Genomic DNA, 25,999 nt, shown 5'->3' with positions numbered 1-25,999 from the left:
GTGGTGTGCAGCACAAGAGAGACAGACAGGTCTTAACCAGAACCACCGTGTCCTGCTCGGCTCATATAGGCAACCACATGAGAAAAAATGAGGCTTACAATCAGAAGCCTCTTCAAGTTTAACCCCCTCAGGAAGTGTTCGGAATGAAAATCTTCCTGTCGACACCTTGTCTCCATCATGTCGCTTACCCTAAGTTCCTTTTATAGTAGAATGGATGCGATTCATTAGCGTGTTCACTGGGGTTCTTTGGAACATTTGCATACTTTAAATGTTGCAGAGTAAGACGAAAAGAACTATAATGGTGCACAGTTTTATGCTTGAATACCCAACAAGATGCCTTGCAAAGCAATATTGCATATTTAGTTTTGTCGGTACATATTTAAACTGATAAAGTTGATCAGGGGATTGGACTGACAATGACTTTGCGTTCTCCTTTTCAGGGAGGATAAAGATGCATCCCATTGCGCTGTACCCATCTCCACCAGCCTCATCAAACAGATAGTGGACAAGAATGGAAATGAGAACAACCTGGAGAACATCCTGTCTGATTTCTATGGTCCAAAGACTTCCAGCGAGCCACCGTGGCCTTACGTCTCCAAAGACACAGATGGGTACACATTTAGTATCTCTGTACTTTGTACTATTTGTCTATGAGAGTACTGCTTTTCATCTAACATGAGAGCAGCATAATTTAACTCAAGCATTAACATATTTAATTTGTACTTTAAATCAAAGAAAAAAATGTTTTTTATGAGCCTGGTAATGTCGGGGTACTGAAATCTGTTTTTTTTTTCCTGTTGTCGTTACTGTTTGTAACTTTTTATTTTAGTAATCAGCATTGACTGTACCCTTAAATGTACTACACATGGGAGAAAAGAGTGGCCAGACATGGGGAACAGTTTATGGGCATGCTGAGAGGACCGCTGCACTGCAGATGAAAGCTCAGTGTGCATACTCCCTTGTCCAGAAAAAGAGAGAAAGAGAGAAGCACTGTGTCTTAACCCTTAGATGCACGAGTGACTAGACCAGGGGTGGGCAAACTACGGCCCGGGGGCCGCATGCAGCCCACCAAGCGTTTGAATCCGGCCCGCCAGTTGCTTTCTAAGTATTTCAACTTTTAACATACAAGCTGGCAACATGACTTGCAAGTCGGATTAAAAAAAAAAAAAACACAAAAAAATGTAAAATTCTATTTCGTAATTTGATGTGGTCTGATGTTTAAAGTGCTCCTGAAAAAAGGGACACACAGCTGATAGTATGACACTTTTACAAATAAATTAGACAACTAATACAATGCAGAATGTTAGAATAGAATTATAAGCGTAAAATATTGTGTGTGTTAAATATATTTTCCGGTGCCCCCCGGACAATTTTGTTAACTCAACGCGCCCCACGAGTCAAAAAGTTTGCCCACCCCTGGACTAGACTCTACACTCTTCCATAAGTGGGTCAAAAATGACCCATACTAGAATCAATGCGTTTTTATGCCAATTCACTTGTATTATATTTAGGACCACACAAGAATGATTTCATAAGATAAGATATACCTTTATTCGTCCCTCAGTGGGGAAATTTGTATTGCACAGCAGCAAGAGTACAGAATCAGTTAAGCAGTACAAAATACACAATATAGAAAAATAAACAATATAAACAAAATGAACAGTTTTTCCCAGAGTTATATATACATTACAGTATGTAGATAATATGAAACTAAATGAGATATATGACCAGTCTATACACTGAGATCTTGCTAGTGAGTTAATATGAGGCATTATGGAAATACTTAGTACTTAGAACTTAGTATATTGCATTTAGAGCCCTTAATATTGCACATGGAAGAAACATGTTAGAAACATCTTAATTTTTCATTTTTTTTACATCTTTGAAAAAGAAAACGACAACAATGTACAACAATAGAAAATGTGAGGATCCATTGTGTGTCGCATCGGGGATACGTGCATCACACACCCAGAAGATCTTTAGATCCTACTTGGCTTGCCACCTGGACAAAAGTCTAGGTCTTCAGACATTTCTGACTCAGAGTCCAACCCCGTTACTGCCTCTCCATCATCCAGCATCTGTAGGACCATTTCAAGCTGTGTATCTACCAGCCAAAGCATGGATGACGAAACAAAAGAGTAATGCCAACAATACATATAGTAATATTAGCCAACTAGTGTCAACTAGTTATGAAGTAGGCTAATTTGTTGATAATACTAACAGTCATGAAAAACACATACACAATATTATATGAAGATAATACTTGTTGTATTAGCACTTTATGTGTCGAATAATCTTCCTGAGGGGTGACACTTCTGATACAGTCTACAGTTAATTTATTCCTGACAGCCAAAGTTGATAAGAATCAAAGGTTCCTATTGGATTCCATAGAAAATACATGCAGGTCATTTTTGACCCAATTATTGAAAGTTGGGGTAGTAACACAAAAAAAAAAATCTTAAAATGTATAAAAAAGTTAGGAATGTGAATGGCGTGATATCATAAACATGTTTTTGGGGAATACCTGGAATATGAAATGATACCACTTTTTCATTACGAAGATATTTCAAGAAAACAACTTGAACGGGTCATTTTTGACCCACTTATGCATCTAAGGGTTAAAGCGACGCTCCGTCACAAGACTGTTTTCGTTTCTTTATGTGTGTGTGATTTATGAGGCCAACAATTGGCTGACCTCTCCTGCAGTTCACCAATTAACCTTGCACATGCATGAACACCAGTATGGTACACAAAAAGGTTAACCACAGTGGAAAGACGTCTGACATAGCAAAGTCACTCCAGCAGAGTCATTCATTCATTAATTTTTACCACTTTTCCTCACGAGGGTCGTGGGGGTGCTGGAGCCTATCAAAGCTGTCTTCGGGCGGGTACACCCTGGACTGGTGGCCAGCCAATCACAGGGCACATATAGACAAACAACCATTCACACTCACATTCATACCTATGGACAATTTGGAGTCGCCAATTAACCTAGCATGTTTTTGGAATGTGGGAGGAAACCGGAGTATCCGGAGAAAACCCAGAGATGGCCGAGGGTGGAATTGAACTCGGGTCTCCTAGTTGTGAGGCCTGCGATAAGGATTGCAATTCTCTGGGATGATTTTCACAAACACACACACATTATGTTCAGGGCTATGTGCTTAGGTTTTAAAGAAATCCATTCATCCATTTTCTATGCTGGAGCCTATCCCAGCTGTCTTGGGCAAGAGGCGGGGTACGCCCTGGACTGGTGGCCAGCCAATCACAGGGCACATATAGACAAACAACCATTCACACTCACATTCATACCTATGGACAATTTGGAGTCGCCAATTAAACTAGCATGTTTTTGGAATGTGGGGAAAAAAACGGAGAAAACCCAAACATGCAAACTCCACACAGAGATGGAGGGTGGAATTGAACCCTGATCTCCTGGCTAACCACTCGCCCGCTGTGCAGCCCCCAGCAGAGTTTATTTGGTTAAAATTATCAATTTCTCAACACTTTTCCAATTCATAAGACATAAGTTGTGTACGTTGCCATGCTTGTTATGTTTTTATGACTGCTGTCAGTATTTTAAATGCATATATATATAACATATATAGCGGAGCAAAATTGCTCGTTTATATACACAACTCATTTAAATGACCACTTTAGCAGCATGTCGTTTTACTTAGCGGAGTGCACAAAACCTACATATAGCGCACAGGAGAACTTTCCCCCTTGATAATTTGTTTAAATAGTTTTGCTAACAAACTAAAGTGACAGTGACATTTGTTTATCGGCGCCGCGTTACAGGTAGCCGTGTGTTTGTCTCTCTGTCTGCGTGTATGTCCTTGTTGTTTATGTGAGAGGGTGGAGGTTTGCAGTTCCGAGTCACGACGCTTGTGTCATTGAAGCCAGCTTACCACAGTATCGGCAGACTCGTGTCACCTGGCTTAGCTCAGCGTTGAGAAAAAGCCATTAAGATTGTCAGTCTTCTAAGTGTACGCACTCGTGATCAAACCGTGCATATTATATTATTCATGTCCAATTTGCTGTATGATTGGATGTCTGCCTGCTTCTGATTTATTCTGTATAGCTGCTCATTAGCCGCAGTAGTAAAATCCAGGGGTGCATTCTAGTGCAGTGTTTTTTTTTTCTCTTTCTAGTTCAACACTGGAGCCCCTCGCCCAGTGGGATAGTCCTATGCAAGTGAAGTTATCGTGCTGGAAATTGGGCCTGAGCACCCTGCTGGTGGAGCTGCTACCCTGGGCCCTGTTGGCTAATCACTCCCAGTGGGACCTGTGGCTTTTTGAGGGAGAGACCATTGTACTGCAGATACCAGCCGGCAAGGTCATTGTACCGCCTAACTTCAAGGTATGGTGCCATCTGCAGTATGGGTTATGCAAGTTACATACAGTATTTGATGTATTTATGATGCATGCTTACTGATGAGCCATAAGAAGTTATTATTTTATGTCTTTTTTTTCCCCCCTATTGCTCTCTACCATGTAGGAAGCTTTCCAGATCGGCATATATTGGGCTCAAACAAACACAGTCCACAAGTCTACTGCACTAAAACTGGTGCATGATCTGACCTCACCTCGATGGAAGGAGGGTGCAAATTCCGAGGTAGTAACCTTGGATGAGGAAGGCTACGTGGAGGCGGACATCACATTGGGAGCTTTCCCCGGCAGACAGAAGGTGAGGGCCAGCAAAATAGGTATTTAATAATCAGGAGTTGTTTATATACTTGGGCACATGACAAAACGTGTATGACATGATGACCAGGGGTGGGGAGGAGACGATAAAATCCTCAAGAAAGATTTGCTGCTACATTTTTAATGTAGTCAATCCTTGCCATGCACCGACAAACCTGAATGGTGAAATGGAAAATAAGTCTCAAGACACTGAATTAGGTCCACCTGCACAATTTAATGAGATCCCGAACAAGAGCTTTTATAAGCTAGCTTGTACAGAGACAACAACAGATGTTCTTTGTTAATGTCGCTGAGGTTTGCAGTGATGTAGAACTACACTGCATCGGGCTGTTTGTAATATCTTGCCCCTCTTATGTTGCTAAATAAGGGAATGAAAATGTTAGAAAGAGCTGCTAGCATGATATAGCGCGGTTCTATATTACTACAGATCAAACAATGCACAACGATGAGCCAATTCACGAAACAATACAAGCAGTTGATGTTTGCTAAATACAAGGATAAAGAGTTTTGAACCAGTCATGATGTGCTATACCAGGGGTGCTCATTAAGTCGATCGCGATCTACAGGTCGATCGCGGAGGTGGTACTGGTCGATCGCTGGTCGATCGCGGCGTGACATTAAAAAAATATCATCGTAGCATCAATGCCGTCACTTGATTGATATACAGGGCAGCCATTCAGATGACAACTGAATGTTGCCCTTCGGGTGACCAATCAAATCAAACAACGTCTCTAAGTGCAGCAGAACTTACGATGTCAGCCTATCATCCATCCCCGTTACTTGATTGACATACAGGACAACCAGTCAGATGACAACTGGATTTTGACCTTTAGGTCACCGCTCGTGCGTAAACAACGATGCAAAGTGCTAAGCTAGTCGGCGAATTGCGTCAGATTTTAAGACCTCGCTAAAGTTTATGGTCATTAAAATGAGTGAAGTAGCTGGACCAAGTAAAAAGGCAATAACATATCACTTCCATACGGAATGGGAGGTGGACTTTTTTTTTTCACAATGTCTTTTTCGAAGTGCGTTTGCCTGGCTAACCTGGCTATCAGCAGCTACTGTCCGGACTATGCATCCCTGGCTGATTCAATTCAGTGCAAGTCATCAAAGTAAACTCAGGTAATTACAAAAAATGTTAATAGTTAATTGTGTGTTTTGCAATATTGGCTCATTTGGTTATGTAAGGTACATCAACATACATTGTACGTACAAATAATCCTCAATACATCTGAAAATCAATAGATGTTTTGCGTTTTTGTCGTGGGTAGATAATTTTGACTCGGTCATTTTAAAAGTAGCTCGCATGCTGAAAAAGTGAGCACCCCTGTGCTATACATATCACTATATTGACACTATGGCACCCATTATGTTATTGGATGCTCATATTACCTAGTACTTAGGTATGTGGAAAAAAATATATATATATTTATTTATATTTTATTATTTTTATTTTTTTTTATTAATTAAAAAACATATATAAAATTAAAATAAAAAAACTTGAACTATATTAGGAAAGCAGGAAGTGAGCAAATGTAACAGTTACTGATTGTAAAAGTACCAGATGGAGGGGTAGAATTTAATAAGCTTTGCTTCTTCCTACTCCTTTTGGACATGTGGAACTGTGAACTGATTATGTGATGCATTCAATTGTAATCTGATGCATGTTCAAATGAAATAAAACCATTACCATTACAGATTAACTTACAACTCTACTCAAGGCATACGCTCAGCACTCATGAGTTTGAGTGAGTGGCAAGTGATATTTGATTATATGGAAAACATAGCCGCCATGATTTAATCCGCGTTTTATGTCACTGTAATGAAACAAATAAATATCTGTTAAATTTTGTCTGTGATTTCTTCCGTAGCTGTGTCAGTTCTGTGTGTCATCTACGGTGAAACACGGCATCCAAATCCTCCAGATAGAGGACAGAACAATCCTTGTCAACAACACCGGTTACACAATACACTGCAGGCCTCTGCTGACTGACCACCGGCTGGGGAATGATAACCAGGTAATGTGCTTTAATGTTTATTTTTATGCATACTAATTCCATGAGTGCAAAAGACTGTTATGTTGTTTTTACTTATGTATTAGCAATGATGCTCATTGCATAGTTTTTTTATATGTATTCAAATCAAGCCCTGAGGTGGCTAGAGATTCCCACCTCTACTGACAACTGTAGAATATAAAAAGATCCATTATGTGTTGCAAAAATGACCACTTATGGCATTTGCAGCACAGTAGATCTCTGCAATTTGTGGGGGTTTAGCCTAATTTGACACAACACAAGCCTCCAAGGTGTCATCCAACCAAATACATCCCTATCTTATACAAGGTGTAACCAAATATGAATGAATGTAAGTGGAATGTAACAGCATGACACACTATTATCCATGCACAATAATACTGTTTTCTATTAGTTTATGACCTGCAAGACATGCTGGGTACCACATATAGACAAACCATTCACACTCACATTCCTACCTATGGACAATTTGGAGTCGCCAATTAACCTAGCATGTTTTTGGAATGTGGGAGGAAACCGGAGTACCCGGAGAAAACCCCACGCATGCACGGGGAGAACATGCAAACTCCACACAGAGATGTGGAATTGAACCCTGGTCTCCGAGCTGTGAGGTCTGTGCTCTAACCACTCGGTCATTGTGCAGCCAGCTTTATACCAATAAACAATTATAAGCAAACAAAACATAAGTAGGTTTCTCACAAATAAAAATGTACGTTTTGATTTTAAAAAATTGTCCATAGGTATGAATGTGAGTGTGAATGGTTGTTTGTCTATATGTGCCGTGTGATTGGCTGGCGACCCTCGTGAGGAAAAAGCGGTAGAAAATGAATGAATGAATGAAATTAAGCAAGTTTATACAAGGTATTTGAGTACAATATACACTATAAATACACTATAAATCCTTGACCTGTCGCTCTCTATTGCTACCTCATACATATACGGTATGTGCTTGTGTACGGTGCTGCATCCTATCATATAGCCCATTCACACATAAAGTACATGTAACGTGCCCATGACTCGCACAGAGACACCATAACGACCACACAAATGCATTAAAAGTACACAGCAAGCCGTTTTAGATCATGTTGCCCCCCCCCCCACACACTGCCCTTTGTCCTTCCACTGTTCTCGCTATGAGGCAACAGCACTTCATAGGGATACGTATTAGACAAACAAAATTGGATGCAGGTTTCCTTTCTTGCTTTCATCTCCTGCTTGGCCCTGATGAGAGCAACATTGTAGTGTAATGTAAAACAATGTAGGCTTCTGATCTCCCTAAAGAAAGATGGCAGAGCTTGGAAGTTGTCAGGAGGGTTGAAATTTAGAAAGAAAACGTCTTCAATGACAACACAGTGGGTGAGTGGAGGTTAGTGTTTTTAAAGCAGCCCAGCAGGGTTTCTGTGCTACTCAATTTAATTAAAAAAAAAAAAAGTCTCAGTCGGGTGAAAGCAAGTCATAATTATTTGCTTTGATTTTAATGTTTTCGAAATGTTATGTTTCTATTTTGCACAGGTCTGTGAAATACCAGAGACGGCAGCATTCACTCTGACGCCATGTGAAGTGTCCTCTCCAGCCAAACCCCGCTCAGTGCCATGCTGGGACCTTCTCCAAACCAGCGACCAAGGCAAAGTGGAGTTCCCCTTGCCTTTAAAATACATGCTTTTCAGCTCATTATTGGGGTCTACAGCGTGGAGCTCGCCCACTCCCATTCGAGCAGACTTCCCCAGGCAGAGTGTGTCGGTTCCCGGGGAAACAAACTCCGGGGGTGGCCCGAACACCAGGTGGGTTAACTGCAGCGTGTGTGACCCTCTGGCAGGGACAGTCCATTTAGAGCAGGGTATTGAACCGAGCTGGCACATGAGTCAAAGTGAACATTTAGTGTTTGTTAAATAGTGCTAATGAAGCAGAGGAGAAAACTCCCTTAACATTTCCAGTTAGTTCCTGAGCTTGTTTTCATCCTTCTATTTTTCTTTTCTTTTCTTTTTTTTTTATTCTTCTCTTGTGATATTAAAAGTGCGTCATTCATTCTGTTGGCGCTCTGTCAATGATGCACCTCAGGGCTTTGACGTAGAATAATATCTAACGGCTCTAAGAGGCTGAGGCAATGTTTTTCATGGTTTTGTTTGTTTTTATTTCTACGTTTCAGAGCCATAGTACTGACGTATCAGGAGCACCTTGGGGTGACATTCATTACTCTCAATGAGGATCCTTGTCCTCACATGCTGGTGTACAACAAGTGTCCAATCCCGTTGATGCTTAAGGAGAATGTCAAAGGTGAGAAGGAGGAAGTGAGACTTTCCTCCTTACATTTTCCACTGACTAAATATTGATCTTTTGCAGAAATTCCAAAAACAGAGGTGTACTGTTGCCCTCTTCCTGCAAATTGTTCGATCCACCACGAGCTCTACCACCACTTTTCTAGTTTCCCCGACTGCCGGCAGAGAGAACCACTGCCCACTTTGTCACTGAAAACAATAACGGATGTCTTCACCACAGACTGGACCGAACCCATTGACATTAATTGCCCTGGTACTCAGGTACGAGCTCAGAGTTTATTTCTTTGTATGACAAATTTACAATTAATAATTTATACATTGGGCTGCACGTCGGTCAAGTGGTTAGCACACAGGCCTCACAGCTCGGAGTCTCGAGTTCAATTCCACCCTCGGCCATCTCTGTGTGGAGTTTTCATGGGTTTTCTCCAGGTATTCCGGTTTCCTCCCACATTCCAAAAACATGCTAGGTTAATTATCGACTCCAAATTGTCCATAGGTATGAATGTGAGTGTGAATGGTTGTTTGTCTATATGTGCCCTGTGATTGGCTGGCCACCAGTCCAGGGTGTACCCCGCCTCTCGCCCGAAGATAGCTGGGATAGGCTCCAGTACCCCCGCGACCCTCGTGAGGAAAAAGTGGTGGAAAATGAATGAATACATTGGGCTGCATGGTGGTCAAGTGGTTCACACACAGGCCTCACAGCTAGGAGTCTCGAGTTCAATTCCACCCTCGGCCATCTCTGTGTGGAGTTTGCATGGGTTTTCTCCGGGTACTCCGGTTTCCTCCCACATTCCAAAAACATGCTAGGTTAATTAGCGACTCCCAATTGTCCATAGGTATGAATGTGAGTGCGAATGGTTGTTTGTCTATATGTGCCCTGTGATTGGCTGGCCACCAGTCCAGGGTGTACCCCGCCTCTTGCCCGAAGACAGCTGGAATAGGCTCCAGCACCCTCGTGAGGATAAGTGGTAAAAATGCATGAATTAATTTATACATTGCTATTTGTTTTTGATTGAGCGTATTACTTCCTGCAATATCTAAAATTTAAATATTTAAGTATTATATTTCATAAGTCTGGTGGGGGGGGGCTTGTTCCTGTTGTCCCTCCTCCTCATATTAGAATAAAGTGTTCACATGACATATAAAGGAATATCCCATAAAATGACACCAGTTCAATGTGTAAAAGTTATGTAAGGTGTTAGGTGGCACGGTGGAATAGTGTTTAATATGACTTTCTCAGGTTTGAATCCTTGGAGTTGCTAGCGGGGGTTATTCCGACTTCTTCTAGCATTCCAAAAAATAATAGAGAATGTCCATAGGTATGAATGTTTGTTTGTACGTCCCCAGGTGACCGGTCCAAGGTGTACCCCACCTGTGAGCCCCCAGCTAACCCGTGACCCTACTGACATCAAGCGGCATAGAAAATGAATGTTAGATGTTAGACATTTCCATGAAGTGTATTTAGCCCTGCTGTGTTTAAGTTAAGACCCTGGCAGCGTACCTTTACGCCGACCAGCGAGCTAGCCAGGGGTTAGGCTAACAAGAAGGATGTGTAATGTTTAGTCTTGTGTCTAGCCGGCCGCTGGTCGGGGTTGAGGCTGAGGCTGCGTATCTCTGGTTACTGCCAGGTCCTGGTCTGACCTCGGTGGTACGGGTGAGAGATCAAAGGTCAGCCTTGTTATGGCTGCCGAGTGAAGTGTTCAGCAGGGATCTGCTTCCTTTTGTCACATGAGGAGCAGATCCCGTGGATCCTGGAGGTTCATTTCGGAACGTTGGATTCTTAGATATGAATCTGGTAGTTTGAGGTTGCATTCTGTTTGTTTTCTCAAACGTTATGCTTGTTAGGGGTGTGGTCTTAAACTGTTTCACTACTAACATGATATTATTTTTTTTTCCTGCTCAGGTTGTGTTCTTGCCTGGCTTTGGTTGTCTCTACGTAGATGTGGGATATGAGAAAGGAACCATAGTTCTGACTCTGTCACCAGAGGGCGGTGTGGATGTGGATGTTCTAACCAACCAACACAACAGGTATTTGAATACAGACACTTGTTTAGTGTGCTTATATCTTAGTCACAAGTACTTCTGATCATATGCTGCAAATCTCAATGTATATGAGGTATGGATGGATGGATGGAGGGTTAGATGAATGAATGGATGGTTGGTTGGATGGATGGAAGTATGGATGAATGGATGGTTGGATGGATGGATGGATAGATGATGGTTGGATAGATGATTGTTGGATGGATGGATGGGTGAATGGATAATGGTTGGATGGAAGGATGGATGGTTGGATGGATGGATGATGGTTGGATGGAAGGATGGATGAATGGATGGTTGGATGGATGGATGGATAGATGATGGTTGGATAGATGATTGTTGGATGGATGGATGGGGGAATGGATAATGGTTGGATGGATGGATGATGGTTGGATGGAAGGATGGATGAATGGATGGTTGGATGGATGGATGGATAGATGATGGTTGGATGGAAGGAAGGGTGGATGGATGAATGGGTGGTTTGATGGATGGATGGTTGGATGGATGAATGGATGTTGGATGTTGGATGGATTGATGGATGGAAGGATGGATGGTTGGATGAATGGATGGTTGGATGGATGGAAGGATGATGATTGGATGGAAGGATGGATGGTTGGATGGATGGATGATGGTTGGATGGAAGGATGGATGAATGGATGGATGATGTATGGATGGATGGTTGGATGGATGGATGGATGGATAGATTATGGTTGGATGGAAGGAAGGATGGAGGAATGGATGAATGGGTGGTTGGATGATGGATAGATCATGGTTGGATAGAAGTATGGATGGCTGGATGGAAGGATGATGGTTGGATGGATGGATGAATGAATGGATGGATGGAAGAATGGATGGTTGGATGAATGGATGGTTGGATGGATGGAAGGATAGATGGTTGGATGGAAGGATAGATGGTTGGATGGAAGGATGGATGGATGGGTGATGGTTGGATGGAAGGATGGATGGATGGGTGATGGTTGGATGGAAGGATGGATGGTTGGTTGGATGGATGGATGGATGGATGGATGGATGGATAGATAGATGATGGTTGGATGGAAGGAAGGAAGGAAGGATGGATGAATGGGTGGTTGGATAATGGATAGATCATGGTTGGATGGAAGTATGGATGAATGGATGGATGGATGATGGTTGGATGGAAGGATGGATGAATGGATGGTTGGTTGGAAGGATGGATGGTTGGATGGATGGATGGATGGATGATAATTGGATGGATGGATGATGATTAGATGGATGGATGTTCTCCCGGTGCATGCGTTGGTTTTCTCCGGGTACTCCGGTTTCCAGGGTGTACCCCGCCTCTCGCCCGAAGACAGCTGGGATAGGCTCCAGCACCCCCCGCGACCCTCGTGAGGATAAGCGGTAGAAAATGAATGAATAATAATAATTGCTGATAATGGGTTCTCAAACAATGTCAATAGTGCCATCTTTTCCCCCATGAAGACCTGCTGTGTTCTTATTGGTTTAGTGTTGCAGCACATGGCTTTACAAGGTTCTTCCATTACATCAACACTAAACATCATTAAAGATTGAATAGCACCACATCTCTGTGATTACATATCAGGTAAACATAAGCAAATGACCTCAGACAGTTTTTGGGATTATGCTGTGATGGACCTCACCTCTTTTATGCTCTATAAATAATGATTAATGAATCTGTGTTTGAAATGGAGGAAGTGTATTTATTTTCATCCAATTCATTTTTCCAGCTCCACCAAGCTGTCCTTCAGTGTCCTTCTGAGTAAGGCCAGTGTGGCATTGAGTGATGACATCACAAGCCCCTCGGGTTCTGTGGAGCTGCTGAGGCTCACATTGACCAACCTGCTGCTCAGACAGGCCCCGGCACCCACCTCCCTGCCCCCTGAGGTGACTGCCAAGCCTGGAGCAGCTGCAGCGTCCCTCTTGGCTTTTATGCCCGAAGCCTCTCTCATTGAAGTGTACTGCTTATGCCTGCAAGTGGACAACCAGCTGTACAACCGTGCGAGCTTCCACTTCCCCGTACTGCTGTGCCAGGAGCAAAAGGGGGCCAGCGAGCTCAGGAATCAGTGGAGTAACCATGACAACCCCGTTGACACGGATGAACGCCTGGAGGAGTTTAAACGTTTTTGTTTCCTGCAGTTGAGGCTGATCCTGTCTGGGGACGGATGCAGTCTGGAGGAGGTGGGATTACTTTATCTTAACCTATTTGTCATTGTGCTGTGCTGTGACAGCACGCAGCGTTTCACCACAGGGCTGCAATCTATCCGTGGTGGTTATTTAGAAAATGTTATAGCTACAAGCACAAGTCTTGTGTCCCCTATTTTTGTCTTTTTAAAATTTTTTTAAATGTCACAATCCAGAGCCGCTTGTGGGTTGTTATTTTTATTTTTCTGCTTGTTCATTTCAGTCTCCAAAAGTGTCTACCTAATTTGCCCCAAGTCCCAAAAAACAAAGAGTATCTAGGGCTCTGATTTAAAAAAAAAAAAAAAAAAATGTCCCTAACTTGGCAACACTGATCCCTCTTGCTGTGTCTTCTTCTTTCTTACATAGCAGCATCAAAAGTCATTTATAGGCCTTTTTATAGTGGGAATCAGCTCATTTTGTGTCATATGTCGCAACTCTACAGCTGGAAAGTGTTGGCTACAAGCAAACTGTCTTCTGTCCTGTATTTTTGTCTTTTTAATTTTTTTATGTCACAATCCAGAGATAATTTTTGATTAAAAAAATACATAAAATTTTCCAAAATTTTTTGTGAAAAACAGTCTCCAAAAGTGTCCACCTAATTTTCCCCAAGTGCCTTTAAAAACACAAAAAAAAAAAACATAAAATTTTGCGACAAAGTCCCTAACTTGGCAACACTGATCCCTCCTGCTGTGTCTTCTTATTCTTCACATTCTATATAGTTTATATAGCGGCAAGAAAAGTAATTCATAGGCCTTTTATAGTGGTAATCATCTCATTTTCTGCCATGTTTGGCTATGTCGCAACTCTACAGTTTCAATTCTCCTTTGTTTGCATCCTCCATAGGTTAACATCCAAGTTCAGCCTGCAAGAGTCTATCTCGAGGACACATTTGTTTACTATGTGAAAACCTTGTTCCACACCTTCATCCCTGCCTCCGCTATGACCTCAGTGAAGCCTCAGACGTGTAAAGAAGCTGCCTCAGACCTCACCCTACCTGAGCAGGTGTTATGTCGTACTTTGTAACATTCACAAGCGGAGATAATCAAGGCAAATATGGAGGTAACGTTGTATTGCATCCTACAGGTACATCAGTCCATACAGACGCTGGTGCAACCTGTGCGTCTGCAGAAGTTGACCATTCAGCCGGTCAACCTGTTGGTCAGCATCCATGCGTCCCTCAAGCTGTACATCGCTTCCGACCACACACCTCTGGCGTTCTCTCTGTTTGAGCGAGGGCCTCTCTGCACCACGGCCAGACAGCTCGTCCACGCTCTGGCTTTGCATTATGCTGCCGGGGCCCTCTTCAGAGCCGGTGCGTCATAGTTGTCACACTGTTCATTGCCCTGCTGGTAGTTTGTTCCGTTTTTAACATTTCCGATTTTGGAACTTTTTCCAAAGTTTGATGTCAAGTGTTAAAAATGTAATGGTTTTATTTCATCAGATTACAATTGAATGCATCACATAATCAGTTCACAGTTCCACATGTCCAAAAGGAGTAGGAAGAAGCAAAGCTTATTAAATCCTACCCCTCCATCTGGTACTTTTACAATCAGTAACTGTTACATTTGTTCACTTCCTGCTTTCCATAATACAGTTTAAGTTTTAATTTATTTTTTATTCATTCATTCATTCATTTTGTACCGCTTATCCTCACGAGGGTCGAGGGGGCTGCTGGAGCCTATCCCAGCTGTCTTTGGGCGAGAGGCGGGGTACACCCCGGACTGGTCACCAGCCAATCACAGGGCACATATAGACAAACAACCATTCACACTCACATTCACCTACCAATTTGGAGTCGCTAATTAACCTAGCATGTTTTTGGAATGTGGGAGGAAACCGGAGTACCCGGAGAAAACCCACGCATGCACGGGGAGAACATGCAAACTCCACACGGAGATGGCCGAGGGTGGGATTGAACCCTGGTCTCTTTGATTTATTTATTTATTTTAATTAATAAATGTTTTTTTTTTTAAGAAAAACGTCAAAGCGTCAGATAATGAGGTTTTGCAGAGTGCTTTTAAGTTTTTTTAATTTAATTTTATTTATTTTTATATTTTTGCCACGTACCGAAGTACAAGGTGATATGACCATACAATGACATAATGGTTACCATAGTAAGTCAATATAGTGATAAGAATAGCACATCATGACTGGTTCAAGACTCTTCATCCAATGTGGAATTGTTATGGCCAATGTAAATCCAGCCGCAGTAAAAAAAAATAATAATAATAAAAAAAAAAACTGGGTGTTTGGCAGTTGGCACAAACTTACCACAGATCAGCATCGCCCAGCTAAGGTACTCCAGCATCTGACTCACCTTACATGTGAAAAAAGGGCTTCATAATGTTTTACTGATTGCTGCTGATACATTATGGTTCATCTAAACCGTCACCATGGAGAAGTTGGCCGAAAAGCATGAAGGCTCTGGAGTTCTGGCCCATGATCTTGTCTTGTCTAGTTGAAGCCTCCACATGTGGTCTTATTTAACCCATCATTTCCACATCAGAAATTATTCTTCTGGCTGGATTTATTTCTCCTTTTCCGCTGTGTGTCATTACAGCCATCATTTCTGCTTGTATTTCAACACCTCCGCGTGTTCTCCACTTCCTGGAGTCGTCATTAGTTTGGGCAAGCATTGTGTTCTGGGTCTGATTAGCTTCAGGATGTATAACGCTACATTTAAACACAAACACACACACAAAGGAGGCATATGGATATAAAGCACATGCAGATACATGTTTGTGTATGTGCACGTCCATAAGAGGATGACTCAGCACTGTAAAATCGAGGCTCCCGTCTGGGCTCAAACCGCTGCTGAGAGACAATGTAAAGCAATATGGCCTCTAAGTGACCGCCGTTAAAATGAGTAGAGCATCAAAGCGAGCACGGGCGTCTTGAGAAATGTCTATCTGATTTTGCACGCGCATTCGTCAGTTAGTGTGACTATCAACCAGCCGTAAATTCAGTTCTTGGATAGAGGTGAGATAGTACGGTGCAATAAATCCACTTTGCTACTTGCATCATCGTATAGCGTATGTGTGTTAGCATATGTGGAACCTTGAGAATGTAATCCAATAGGTTTAACACGGTTTAATATCAAATCATGATGTTGAACATTTTTGTAGAGAGAGTCTCACACTCTATAAAGTGTTTTTGGCAAGAAGCTTTTACGCCCCAGAAACGTACTCGGGAGGCTTGTTTGTGAGCAGGTGCTGCTGGTTTATTCCTTTGCTCTTAAAATGATCATGACTACTACTAAGATTACATTTTTACTGAAGTATTCGGGCCGGTATGCAAATTTTAATGACTATTCTGGTAAGTTATTCCTTGCCTTACCTTTATAGCCAAATGTCCAAAAATGTGAAATATTCCACTATGGCAGGGGTGGGCAAATATTTGAGTTAACAAAACATATATTTAACACACACACACTATTTTGTGCTTATAATTTTCCTTGAATTATTTGTCTAATTTACTATCAGCTGTATGTTCTCATGTCCCTTTTTTCAGGAGCACTTTAAACACATCACATAAAACTATGTAATTTAATTTTACATTTTTTTTTTTTTTTACTAATTAAGACATTCGACTTGAAAAGTCATGTTGAAATACTTAGAAAGCAACTGACGGGCCCGATTCAAACGCTTGGTGGGCCGTATTTGGCCCCCGGGCCGTATTTGGCCCCCGGGCCGTATTTGGCCCCCGGGCCGTAGTTTGCCCACCCCTGCACTATGGGTTACAGCCCAATATTGTATTCTGTCTTTAGTGACTGATTCTAGATGGTATATGGATTATGTAGACCAGAGGTGGGCAGACTTTTTGACTATGGGGCCGCTTTGATTTAACAAAATTGACCGGGGGGGACGCAGACTATATTTAAATATATTTAAATTTAATTTATTAAAGTTATTATTTATTTATAAAAATTATTTTTTACTATTATTATTTATTAAATTTATTTTTTTATTATTTATTAAATTTATTTTTTTACTATTATTATTATTATTTGCTTGTGTCCCTTTTTTAAGGAGCTTTTTGTAAACAGACCACATCAAATAACAAAATTGGTAAAACAGGTACAACCATCAAAGGTTGGCTCAAGCCATGATGCCAGCTTGCATGTTGAGTTTAAATGAAATACTATGGAAAGAAGGGGCGGGCCGTATTCAAACGCTTGGCGGGCCGGATGTGGCCCCCGAGCTGTAGTTTGCCCACCCCTGATGTAGATTTATATCTCACATTTGTTAATCTGAACAGAAGAAGTTAATAATTGTCTTCGCTTTGTGTTTTTGTGGTTGTTCTCGTGTATCAGGATGGGTCGTGGGGTCTTTGGAGATTCTGGGCAGTCCCGCTAGTCTGGTACGGAGCATCGGTAATGGCGTGTCCGATTTCTTCCGTTTACCCTATGAGGGTCTGACCCGCGGACCCGGTGCCTTTGTCAGCGGCGTCTCCAGAGGGACCACATCCTTTGTCAAGCACATCTCCAAAGGTAACCCCAGTGCATGGAGGATGTACGTCCTTTTCAGTTGCCATTGAATTGGCATTAAAAAGAGTCCGTGTGCACTCAGGCACCCTGACATCCATCACCAACTTGGCCACCAGCCTGGCCAGGAACATGGACCGTCTGTCTCTGGATGAGGAGCACTATACCAGGCAGGAAGAGTGGAGGCGACAGCTACCAGAGAGTCTGGGAGACGGGCTTAGGCAGGGGCTGTCACGACTTGGCATTAGTTTGTTGGGTATGTGACGATTTGGGTGCAAAAATAATCTTCTGATTTTCATACTCGTCTACACCATTAATCAAATGAAGTATTACTTGGATGGCATGGGAAAGTCAAAATAACACATGAAGGTTTGTCTTTGTTGTAGGAGCAATAGCGGGCATCGTGGACCAGCCCATGCAGAATTTCCAAAGGAACTGGGAGATGCAGACCTCGGCTGGTTGCAAAGCCAAAGGCGTCATTTCTGGCATGGGGAAGGGAATTGTGGGAGTTTTCACCAAGCCCATAGGAGGAGCAGCCGAACTGGTGTCCCAAACTGGATATGGTGCGTTCAAAGTTGATCTTATTAATGTTTGGTTTGAAACAAAAAAAGTCACTCATCACTCTTGCTCGAAGACAGCTGGTTCCTGACCATATTTTTTGTCATATGTCATATATATACACACACACACACACACAATTTTTGTTTTACATTATTAGAGCCCTCTAGACATATAGTAACACCCCTATAGTTTTGTTTACACCTGTATTACCCAACATAGTAGACATAAGAGTAAATAATATATAATAAACACATTTTTTTTACATTATTAGAGCCCTCTAGACATATACTAACACCCCTATAGTTTTGTTTACGCCCGTATAACCCAACATTGTAGATATAATAAGACTAAATAATGAATTATATATATATATATTTATATATATATATATATAAAAACACATACATTTTTTAATTTTTTAACATTATTAGAGCCCTCTAGACATATACTAACACCCCTATAGTTTAGTTTACACCCATATTACCCAACATAGTAGACATATTAAGAGTAAATAAGGCATTCAGACATACGTAAATAAGACTCGTGCTCATGTGTGTTGCCGTAAATGTGTCCCCTGGGGGAACACAGCAAGTGGTGGACAGGAAGTTTATATACGTATGCATATTTTATTTACTAATAATAGGCCGTCTTTTCAAGCAGGTGTTGGTGTTGCTCATTCTCAATAGTGGTGTCTCGGTCATGAACGAACGGGTCAAAAGAACTAGTTCTTTTTTGTGAACCGAATGAACGAGGTCACCGCCCCTAAAAGACCCGTTCAGTGTGTTCAGTTGCTTTTTTTGATTGGCTGGAGAGTCAGTTCATCGTTCCTTTTGCAGGGCGGGACTATCTGCGTGCTTGCCTGTCTTATCCTATCATTGCGCCTCGCTCTGTGGGTGGGTGGGGTTAACTGACTGAAATACCGAGACCGAGAGATTGATCGACACTGTCATTCCATTCACAAAAAAGAACTAGTTCTTTTGACTCATTTGTTCATGACCGACACACCACTAGTCATCACGTGTTGTTGCTCTGTTGAGTCGGAACGAACGTGAACATGAGTGAACGGACTGACTCCACATGGCTGACCGAGTCTATGCACAGGGGGAGATCACAGGCTGACGACCAAATGACCGAAATGAACGGATCTTTTTACTGAATGAAACTGAACAATCCGCTTCACTGAAATGAACGGTTTTGCCCACCACTAATTCTCAACACTAAACCTTGAAACAGTTATTCCGCATTGGTGAACAGTAGCGTGTCTGTTAATTTGCATGCTAACGCACAGCTAAACCAAACATAATCACAACATTAGGAAACAAAAATAAACAGTTGTTGTGTAGCTGTATAAATAATGAATCAGTGAATTTAGAACCAGTTTTTGGCACAATTAGGACAATTCCGTGTGGTGTTTGCAATATGACAGCATGAAAGAATTGTGTATTTATTGTGAATATGAATATTTGCTGCGGTATCACCTGCATGACTGGTGTCTGAACCTCAGGTTTGTGTGTGCATGATTTGTGCGACTGTTTAATTGTACACCGCATTTGCTTAAATGGTGTGTTACTGTGTCCGAACAGGCATCCTCCATGGAGCAGGACTGTGGCAGCTTCCTCAACAACTCCATCTGCCAACGGAGGACAAATCAGCCGAGGCCCCCAACAGCAACCTTAAATATGTTTGGTATGACACCCCGCCCCCCAAAAGGCCACCATTGTTCCTGCAGGCGTCTCTTTCACTGTGTCGGATTTTTGCATTCAAAGTGGGACATGTGGGGCTTGCTTTCCTTGGATGCTCTCCAAAATGCGGTGTTCTTTTTCTCCCACTTTTCCTCTCATCATTTTGGCTGTCTTGAAGGCTACATTAACACCACCCCACTCGTCAGAAAAGTCTGTTTGACCTTGATTCCACACATGGTAGCCAGCCTGCCCTCCCTTGTTCTCGTCAAGCCATGTTAAAAGGTTTTTGTAAGCACCCTGCCAAATCCTCCAGCTCAAACTCGTGAGCTTTGAGTCTATCCAGAGAAGATGCCTTCACGTGGAAGAGGGACACATTCCTCTTGGTGCCAGATGGTTTGGAGCTGGATCACTAAGGTTGCATGTTGCACCGCGGCAGGCGTGGTTGCCTTCAGCTTCAGCATCATTGAAATCTGATCACGGCTCAGCGCTGCATCACTTTTTGGCGTTCCTTTTCGTAGTTCCTCTCCGTGGAATGCTTAGAATATTAACATTACAGTTTATTCAAGGGACTGCATTTCATAATGAGTTTTTTTTTTTTTTTTTTTTTTTTTTCAAAAGTAGCTACGTTCCATATTTTTAATAGCAACCGCTGATGAAAAATGGCATATCTTAAATTTATTATTCCTTTGGAACATTCCACCTTAGATGTCGAGTTAATGATGTGAAAATACAAGAACGCTGAGAGAATTCTCCCTTGTGGCGTTATTCCTTTTGCATGGTTTCCATCAGGCGTCCATCACTCGGTAATATTTACTACAGGTAGCCGTTTGAAGGGTCAGACTGTTTGAGCCTCGGTTACACTGAACAGAATCAAAAAGTGTCCCCGACGCTGCTTCTCACATCTGCCGCGCAATTACAGAACCTGCTTTCCAAAGTAAACACTCTTGTCAGAGCAACATGGCTGAACACTCACCTTCCTGTGTAATAGGAGCCACACGTTCATGTAGATGTTTAAATTACAGGATGTATGCAAACACATCACGTCATTTGTTGCATGGTCCTGTATGGGAAATGTATCATTTTTATCTCATCTCGATGAAAGACAGTTCATGAATTCCATCCTAACTCGCCTTTTCTTCTGTTCGGCTCCAGGAAAATGCTCCAATCGTTGGGGCGACCGGAGCTCCACATGGCCCTGGAGGTGACCATTGTGAGTGGGTCAGGGCAGGAGCATGCTGGTTGTCTCCTGCTCACCTTGGAGGTGCTTTTTGTGGTCAGCTTAAGCGAGGACACCCAGCAGCAGGCATTCCCTATCACGGAGGTACGGGAATACATAATCAGGTAGAACTTTTCCATGTCTGGAGACTAAATAATGCGGCTGTGTTCTCTGCAGGTGGAATGTAAACAGGAAGCAGAACGGCAGGGGGAACTCACACTCACATTACAGCAGCACACAGTAGCCAACGACGCAGAGGTGGTGTAGTGTTCATAGTTATTATTCATAATAATAATAATAACTAGTCTCGATAATGCAAGAACTTCACTGCTTTCGTAGTAAGCCTTTATCCTCCCTCAGGGTGACGGCGTTCGAGAGCGTCTATCCGAACAGCAGTACCAGCGCCTGGTACAGTACGTGAAGCAAGCCTCGCACTATTTCCCCGCCTCTGCCGCCGCATCTCTGCAGCTGCAACCTCCGGTGACGGTCGCGGAGCCGCCGCCCTCCGTCACCAAGTCGTACCGCTACTTGGTCGACCCCGCCTTCGCCAAGGTTTTCATCAGCAAGTTCACCATGGTAAAGAATAAAGCCTTACACATCGGATTCCACTGATACGTCATCCGTGATGATAACTTGAAAAACTGCCTTTAGAGAATTTATATTTTGTAAAGCACAGCACAAATAGAAAACATTTTTATTTATAACTTGTCAAGAAATGATATGAAAATATATGAAGCCACAAACTCCAGCTGCCAAGTAAAATAATAATAGATGATCTTTGACAGTTGTCTTACTGTACATTGATGCCAAACCTTGTTGTTTTTGCCTTAGTACCTCTGGACTATGTAAGCTTTCAAATTCTAATATATTTAGAGAATAATTTTTAATTAAAAAAAGTTGTAAAAAAGTAAAAAAAAAAAGGCTTCGTGTGTCCGTTCATCCATCCTTCCATTTTCTATACTGCCTGTCCTCATTAGGGTCAACAGTGAGCTGGAGCCTATCCCAGCTGACTGTAGGTGAAAGGCAGGGTAAGACCTGGACTGGTCACCAGTCCATCACAGGGCACATACAGGGTCAGGTAAAATGAGCTGACACATATGTAGGTTAAATAAAAGGCAAATAAAGTAAAATTTCATTATGTTTTAACAATTAAATCAGTTCTAGCGGTTCAAGGTGTGCCGATTGATTTTGGTTTCAATGCAGATCCAGTAGCTCTGAAATTGGTAACCCATAACAAGATGGTGTTTCAAGTACTGGTACGGGATCATGTCTACCAAGATTGAAGTGCAAACGGAACGCTCGTCGTGTTGCAGTTACAGATTTGTTTATTTTGATAAACGTTTCCACAATAAAAGCGCGATGCTCACCAGTCCAATTCATGGCAGCAACTGAAAAAAAAACCAAAAAACAATGGCATTATATAAACTTTTTAAAACAAATTTTAGTTACTTTATTTGCCTTTTATTTAACCTACAAATGTATCAGATCACTTAGCCCTGTATAAACAAGCATGAATCCAGGTCTTAATTCATTTCTATACATAAACTAAGGAGTGCATATTACACAGTAGAAATTCATTAAGTTTGATTTCACCAAGATTGACTAACATTTTTTTTTTTGGAAATGAAAATACGCCGTAATCAAGTTAGTTGAGTTTCCTGGAACCCTAAGTGCAAATCCCCAATGAACAAATAGTATACTAAAATTATTTTATCAATGATATTTGTCACTACTTTCCATCACATTGTTGACATTGATCTGGAGGACTTTCCTCTTGACCTCACACTTCCATCGGAGGACACTGTTAAGGATACACAAAGTTGAGTGACAGTGTCAAAAAAACATCGAGTACCTTGAAGTTATGAATAAATGTGCATTTTACTGAATGGAATTTGAATTAAACTTGTAGTTTGGCGTATGGAAGCGTTGTGTATACCTGAATATGTGGACAACGACGCTTCCTTCTGACTCTGCCTCCTTAGTAGCGTCTCCTCCCTCTTTAGAACGGCCATGTATTTGGAGTAGGACCACGATAACTGAGGGAACATTATAAGCAACAGTCTCTGTGCTTTCTATCACTATTTTCATGTTTTGCCTCCCTAAATGAGAACATGATCTTCTTACTGGTTCTGGGGAATACAATAGCAAGTTCTTCTGTGTTGTTGACAGTCGCTTTTCACTTCCTTTTCCCTGATGGGAATCATTTCCCATGTCTTCACTCTCACTAGAACTGGAATCTATCTGTTTTAGCTCTGCCTGTACAAAGAAACAAAAGAATGAACTTTAACTTTGTTTATAAAGAGATAAATACACAAAGTCATTCACCTGGGCTTTCCTCTCCTCCTCTTCCTCCTCTTTCCTCCTCTGTCTCCGTACTCGGGCTTTATGTTTGACTCGTTTGTCCTGCAGCATCACCTGGAGATGACCTTCTTGTACACTCCGTCTTAGTTCTTGAAATTCAGGCCAAAACCTGAGCAGCTCGGTGAACACTGACATCTATCAGCACAGTGGATCACATAGTGGATTATACAACGGAAACACACACACACACACATTGATACACCACCTGTGCCTCTCTGAAGATGTAAGGGCCCAGCTCATGGCGTTTGTCCAAAATGTGCTGCGCCTGCCCCGGAGGGATGTCTATCTGAAGGGCTGGAGGTGTGGACGAGTTGATGAAACAGTTGATGATGGTGGAGATTTTTTGTTGAATGGTGGCGTCTGTGCTGTGGGAATGACACAGGTCCTGCAGGGAGGTGCAAAAAGTGGCACAAAACCAAACAAGTGACTATCCTGGGACAAAGTGTCCCCTGGGAAGACGGAACCAATGAGGCCCACGAGCGTAAGAAGGCCAAGTACACGGAGCTCAGTGAAGAATGCAGGAACAATGGCTGGAAAGGCCGCCGTAAGCCATCAGAAACAAAGTGAACTGGAGATACACGCCACTTGGACACAAGCCGGGGACTGATCATCCCCAGCTGGGTCAACGGGGTGAGGGCGCACAAAGACTAGCACAAGAAGGTGTACTTCCAAAAATGTTACTTTTACTAGTGTCAATGTATAAGTGATACTATTACAATGTTCCTATATTTTCAAAATATATTTAAAAAAAATTGTTTTACCATAAAAGTGTCAATATATGAGTCATACTAATGCATGGTTGCTATATTTTCAAAATATTACAAAAAAAAATTTTTTTTAGTTTTACCATAAAGGTGTCAATATATATGTCATACTAATGCATGAGTGCTATATTTTCAAAATATATATTAAAAAAAAACAGTTTTACCATAAAAGTGTCACTATAAGTCATGGTTGCTACATTTTCAAAATGTAAAAAAAAATTTTTTTTAGTTGTACCATAAGTGTCAATATACGAGTCATACTAATTAATGCATGGTTGCTATATTTTCAAAATATTACAATAAATTATTTTTTAAGTTTTACCATAAAGGTGTCAATATATATGTCATACTAATGCATGGGTGCTATATTTTCAAAATATATTTAAAAAAAATTGTTTTACCATAAAAGTGTCAATATATGAGTCATACTAATGCATGGGTGCTATATTTTCAAAATATATTTAAAAAGTTCGTTTTTACCATATGTCATACTAATGACATACATGGTTGCTACATTTTTAAAATGTAAAAAAAAATCATTTTTTTTTTTACCATAAAAGTGTCACTATATGTCATACTAATGCATGGTTGCTAGATTTTCAAAATATTAATTTTTTTTAGTTTTACCATAAAAGTGTCAATATATGAGTCATACTAATTAATGCATGGTTGCTATATTTTCAAAATATTAAAAAAAATGTTTTTTTAGTTTTACCATAAAAAGTGTCAATCTATAAGTCATTGCTATATCTTTAAAAAATATATTTTTTAAAATTAGTTTTACCATAAAACTGTCAACATATAAGTCATACTAATGCATGATTGATATATTTTGAAAATATTAAAAAAATGTATTTTTTTGTTTTACCATAAAACTGTCAACATATAAGTCATACTATTGCATGGTTAATATATTTTCAAAATATAAAAAAAATGTTTTTTTAGTTTTGCCATAAAAGTGTCAAAGTATACTATTGGATGTTTGTTATATTTTGAAAATATAATTTTTTTTTTGTTTTACCATAAAAGTGTCAACATATAAGTCATACTATTGCATGGTTAATATATTTTCAAAATATAAAAAAAAATGTTTTTTTAGTTTTGCCATAAACGTGTCAATATATGTCATACTAATGCATGGTTGCTATAGTTTCAAAATATAAAAAAAACAGTTTTACCATAACAGTGTCAATATGTAAGTCATACTATTACAAATTTGCTATATTTTCAAAATATATATATATACATTTTTTAGCCATAAAAGAGTCAATATACATATTTGAAGAAAAATCTGAGAAGCTGTGATAATGACGGCTCGCGTTGCTGTACCTTGTACCTCTGCACCTCTTGCCAAAAGAGCACATCATTCTCCAGGAAGTCCCCCTTCACGGACACAAAGTGTTGGAACTGCAAACAGGAGGCGGGGCTGAGGAGAAGCTGTCGAAATAGAAGGATCTCCTTGGAGGAACTCATCCACAAGCCCTGACTCTGTCAACAGGAGAGTGAGCAACGTTTTAGGACGCCGTGGAAGTGCCCCGCTATAAAAACAACAATAACAATGCCGTGCGAGCTATGAGCTCACACAAAACTGACATAATGACGGTCCTCCATAGGGAAGATGCTCTCTGCCAGCGATGACATCATGATCATAAAGATGAAAGTCACAATCATGTATGAAAAGTCCATCCTATAATCACACTGC

The 25,999-nt window shown here is 41.2% G+C and overlaps 2 protein-coding genes across 5 annotated transcripts in view; one reads left to right on the top strand and one right to left on the bottom strand.

Moving 5' to 3' along the window:
* The window catches only part of vps13b (vacuolar protein sorting 13 homolog B), a 266,755-nt gene extending 244,174 nt beyond the window's left edge, over positions 1-22,581 (top strand). For 3 of the 4 annotated variants that reach the window (XM_058053559.2, XM_058053556.2, XM_058053558.2), the window contains 18 exons: positions 441-611; positions 4,152-4,359; positions 4,498-4,686; positions 6,575-6,721; positions 8,249-8,517; positions 8,883-9,010; positions 9,077-9,273; positions 10,916-11,040; positions 12,777-13,227; positions 14,074-14,232; positions 14,314-14,542; positions 17,543-17,719; positions 17,799-17,969; positions 18,100-18,276; positions 19,858-19,960; positions 21,109-21,277; positions 21,350-21,430; positions 21,533-22,581. In XM_058053559.2, coding sequence (XP_057909542.2) covers positions 441-611; positions 4,152-4,359; positions 4,498-4,686; positions 6,575-6,721; positions 8,249-8,517; positions 8,883-9,010; positions 9,077-9,273; positions 10,916-11,040; positions 12,777-13,227; positions 14,074-14,232; positions 14,314-14,542; positions 17,543-17,719; positions 17,799-17,969; positions 18,100-18,276; positions 19,858-19,960; positions 21,109-21,277; positions 21,350-21,430; positions 21,533-21,784 — 3,403 coding nt within the window. In that variant the 3' untranslated portion in view covers positions 21,785-22,581. Of the gene's footprint in view, positions 1-440; positions 612-4,151; positions 4,360-4,497; positions 4,687-6,574; positions 6,722-8,248; positions 8,518-8,882; positions 9,011-9,076; positions 9,274-10,915; positions 11,041-12,776; positions 13,228-14,073; positions 14,233-14,313; positions 14,543-17,542; positions 17,720-17,798; positions 17,970-18,099; positions 18,277-19,857; positions 19,961-21,108; positions 21,278-21,349; positions 21,431-21,532 lie in introns of those variants that run through there. The other variant, XR_013627420.1, reaches the window with a different exon arrangement.
* A 223-nt stretch (positions 22,582-22,804) lies between these two features.
* rgs22 (regulator of G protein signaling 22) overlaps positions 22,805-25,999 on the bottom strand; it is a 42,820-nt gene continuing 39,625 nt past the window's right edge. The window contains exons 12-17 of the mRNA XM_058053566.2: positions 25,627-25,785; positions 23,739-23,918; positions 23,498-23,668; positions 23,297-23,428; positions 23,109-23,208; positions 22,805-22,973 (exon numbers count right to left, since the gene is read on the bottom strand). Of these exons, the coding sequence (XP_057909549.2) occupies positions 22,912-22,973; positions 23,109-23,208; positions 23,297-23,428; positions 23,498-23,668; positions 23,739-23,918; positions 25,627-25,785 (804 nt within the window). The 3' untranslated portion in view covers positions 22,805-22,911. The remainder of the gene's footprint in view (positions 22,974-23,108; positions 23,209-23,296; positions 23,429-23,497; positions 23,669-23,738; positions 23,919-25,626; positions 25,786-25,999) is intronic.

This window comes from Doryrhamphus excisus, linkage group LG5 (assembly GCF_037039965.1).
Source record: "Doryrhamphus excisus strain RoL-2023G ecotype Guam linkage group LG5, RoL_Dexc_Guam_v1.1, whole genome shotgun sequence".
NCBI lineage: Eukaryota > Metazoa > Chordata > Actinopteri > Syngnathiformes > Syngnathidae > Doryrhamphus > Doryrhamphus excisus.
This window is presented reverse-complemented; position numbering and strand designations above follow the sequence as displayed.